The following is a 3870-nucleotide window of genomic DNA, read 5'->3' on the forward strand; positions in this document are numbered from 1 at the left end:
AAAATAGAATAAAAATATAATGTAAATAGTATTTTGTCTTTAATTTATTTTTTATATTATTGTTATTTTAAAAATTTTACTCTTAGTATATTTATTTTTTTTTAACTTCCATAGATTGTTAAAAATATACTTTCAATTAATAAGCTTTTAAAAAATTAAGATGATATTTCCATTTATGTTTTTCTTTATCAATTAAAAAAAATGTTTTAACTTTTATGTCTACTATCATGCTATCATAATTCTTTTTCTTCAATTAAAATGAACGATATAAAAATTAAATTTTTTAAGTGGATGAATCAAATACACAAATAGAAATATCACATTTCATTATTAAAATATGTATTCTATTTTTTATTACAACAAATTTGTAAGTTATATCATCACAAAGTTATAATAAAATAAATTATTCTTATATAGATTATTTGAATTAATTATGATTTTATTAAAGCACAACTTATTAAATAAAAAGTTACATTAATAACATACTTTTAATTAAATATTACATATGTGTTTATATAAATATTATACATATATTTGAAAAAATAATACATATTTATGTATTAGAATAATTTTTTCATAAATAATCAACTAACACATTTCGTTCATTGGAATAACTGATTTATCTTTAATACATATATATCGAGGAAAAATATTATTAATATTATTAGAATTCACTATATTAATGTATCGGCATATCGGCCTCTAATGGTGACACATCTCTCACAACTTAATAAACATAAAATGCGAAAATTATTTAATATCATTTAATGTAAAATATTATATGTACATATTAATTACTACATTTAAATTATATTTATGTTTATTATAACTAATAAACAAAAAATAACCGTAAAATATATAAACAACAAAATACGAGTGACGTAAAACTTTTATTCAATTTTGATGCAAATAAATATTTGAAATAATATTATTTATTTATATCAAAATAGACCATAAAGGAATAGAATACTAATAGCAAATAAAGTTAAATATTTGTTTTGGAGGTGATAGAGATGCTCTTTAACGCCCTCAATCCCTTATCCATATGCCTTATTTCCATTAATAGAATATAAAGTAGATTTGTAATCTTTATACTTATCTTGTGTTTTATATGCCTTTTTATGTGGATTCCAAAAGATTTTTTTTTTTAACAGCTCAAAAGATTTCACTAAAAAAAAAAGAAAAAAAAAAGAAACGCCAACTCTATCGAGAGGCTAGAGCATACAAACTGCAAAAAGGAAAAATTACATCCACTTTTCATGGATTCCAAAAGAATATAAACCTGGAAATTTGTAATATATTAAAAAAAAATTAGTGTGGATAATATTTGAATCTTAGCAATAACTAAAAGGGTCGAAATTTGCATTTAGTTCGGAAGGAGTGGTGGTGAGATTAGCATGTTGTCATATCAATTTTTTTGGTATCACCTAAACATGATGTCATTGTGGTGGAACCAGAAAAAAAATATCACCGGAGTTCATCTTACATAAAAAATTAAACAAAAATTTAAAAGTACAAAAAAATCTGAAATTTTGAGGTTTTTTGGGAGTTTTTTCTATTAAAAATATTACAAAATAGGTTTTTTCAGCAAAAATGGATGCAAAAAAGGATAATTTCGGCAAAAGATGAATTTTTAAGGGTTGTTTTAGTAAAATGGGGATTAATATCAACTTTCAAGTGGGGTCCATGGACCCCCTTATTATTACACTGTGGCTCCGCCACTAGATGTCATATAGTATGTCGGCCTTGAAAATGTTGGGGAGTGACAGCGAGCTTAGCATGTTAAATGCATTTTTTTTCAAAGTTAAACAAATTATATTTTTATAAAACACAAACATTTCATATTAAATTAAAAAGTTACAATAAACTAAAACTTAAAATACGATTTAATAAATTAAAACACTGACTTAATACCTAGAAACATGACAAAATACATAAAAAACAACGCAACATAACTAAAGCAATGAGTCTTCATCCGAAAATTGGTATTCTAATTCATCTTCGGGTGACATATTAGAATCAAGGTTATCAAGCATCCAAAGATGATCGGTTAAATGGTGGCGAAGATCAAAATGGATTACTGCATTGTTTACTATCCTCATTCTCTGTATCCACTCTTGACCACCATATTCTAGTGGTTGTGTCTCGGGGATGACTTGATTCTCGTCGTAGGCACATATCGTGTTTCCTTCATGATCCAGTACCATATTATGTAATATGATACACGTATACAACACCTCGGTCATAGTTTCTACTTCATGAAATATTGATGCGTTGGCAAGTATTTGCCAACACTTTTTAAGTGTTTCAAACGCTCGTTGGATATCTTTCCTCGCTTTTTCTTGGACTCTCTTAAATCTTGATCTTTGAGGGTCATCCGGAAACAACAAAGTTTTAACGAAAACCAAAAGGTCAAGATAGATACTATCAACAAGATAGTATCGAACCTGTATTTTGTTCCTCTGAGTACACATGACGAATCAGGGGCAGTATTGTCATATATTTTTTTTGAATATTGATGAATTATTGATAATTTTAACATCATTAATCGAATTGGGACTATTGAAGTAGGCATGCCAGAACCACAAATAATGTGAGGGTACAACTTCAAGTACGACCGTCGGATAATGATAATTGCCTTTTGTGAATTGCCAATGATATGAATTTAGACACATGTTCCATCTCCAATGCATGTTATCTAAACTTTCTAACCTCCCGAGGAAGCCATGCATGTTCGCATGATGAGCATATAATTGTTGAGCATATAACTATTGTATGTCACTAGAAGTAGGATGACACAAATAGCATGAATCGTACAAAGACATGATACATCTACAATATTAATGAAGACTTTATCATATGCAGACATCCTAAAACTCTCGTCTAGTGCATCTGGGTGAGTGTCATATGTTAATATACAAAATACAACTATTATCTTCCATTCCACCAAGTTTGGAATTCTCTTCCACTATGGAATCTTCAATTCCATCCAGAGTGTTATCTAGAGTGTTATCTTCTTATTTCACCATACAATTTATGTATTACTCAATAAATACATCTTAACATATCAAATATACATCCACGCATCATTAGCAAGTCTTTAGAATTCAAAACTTAGGCATAGATATGGGAATACAATTCCATCTTCAAAAACATGAAATTTAAATCACAATAATCAAAATACTTCCATATCAACACATAATCATTCTATGAAACTTTCAAAATAAGTTAAATAAACATCCCACCAACTTTCACAGATTAGAATTCATACCTAATGATGGGATGTCGAATCCATCAAATAATAAGTCCTATTTGCACATATGATTTAAAAATGATAATAACAGTGGCAAACAAGGTCAACTTAGAGGCAATTTTTACCGAAGGTTTTTGCTAGGATTCACTTGGATTTCATTTGGAAGCATTTTGGTTTTATTTGTAAGTCGAATTAAAGTCGTAATTTCCATTTCCAGACTTTGAATTTCATGTTTTAGCTATGTTCAGCTAAATCCTTTCTATTCCAATCATGTAGTAAGATTGTGTTTATGCATTTAATAATATGAAATGATGTTTTGTTCATGATTCTATCTAGCAATTGTAGTTTTATGTTAACCTAATGTTTGATTTGATCTTGGTTCATCTCGGCCACTAGAACTATGTTTAAATCATCCTCTGTAACGTCCCAAAATTCATGACAAAAAAATTTCATTTTTAAATAAGTAATTATAAAAACCAATAGTCTGAAATATCAATAGTATCATCTCATATCATAATGAAAACCAATATCCCAATAGTCAAAACATGTCATAAGAAAACATCATCAGAGTATAACTCTCAAAGATCTCATGTGCGGAAAATCATAGTGTGATGCGC

The 3870-nt window shown here is 27.8% G+C and overlaps 1 protein-coding gene across 1 annotated transcript; it reads right to left on the minus strand.

Annotated features, from left to right (window-relative positions):
- Positions 1-1955: 1955 nt before the first annotated feature.
- LOC145126642 (uncharacterized) lies at positions 1956-2474 on the minus strand. The gene has a single exon (XM_079061970.1). The coding sequence runs from the start codon at positions 2472-2474 to the stop codon at positions 1956-1958; it is 519 nt and encodes a 172-aa protein (XP_078918096.1).
- Between the last annotated feature and the right edge of the window lie 1396 nt (positions 2475-3870).

The sequence above is a fragment of the Lactuca virosa genome, chromosome 7 (assembly GCF_052849685.1).
Source record: "Lactuca virosa cultivar CGN04683 chromosome 7, Lactuca_virosa_CGN04683_v6, whole genome shotgun sequence".
Classification (NCBI taxonomy): domain Eukaryota; kingdom Viridiplantae; phylum Streptophyta; class Magnoliopsida; order Asterales; family Asteraceae; genus Lactuca; species Lactuca virosa.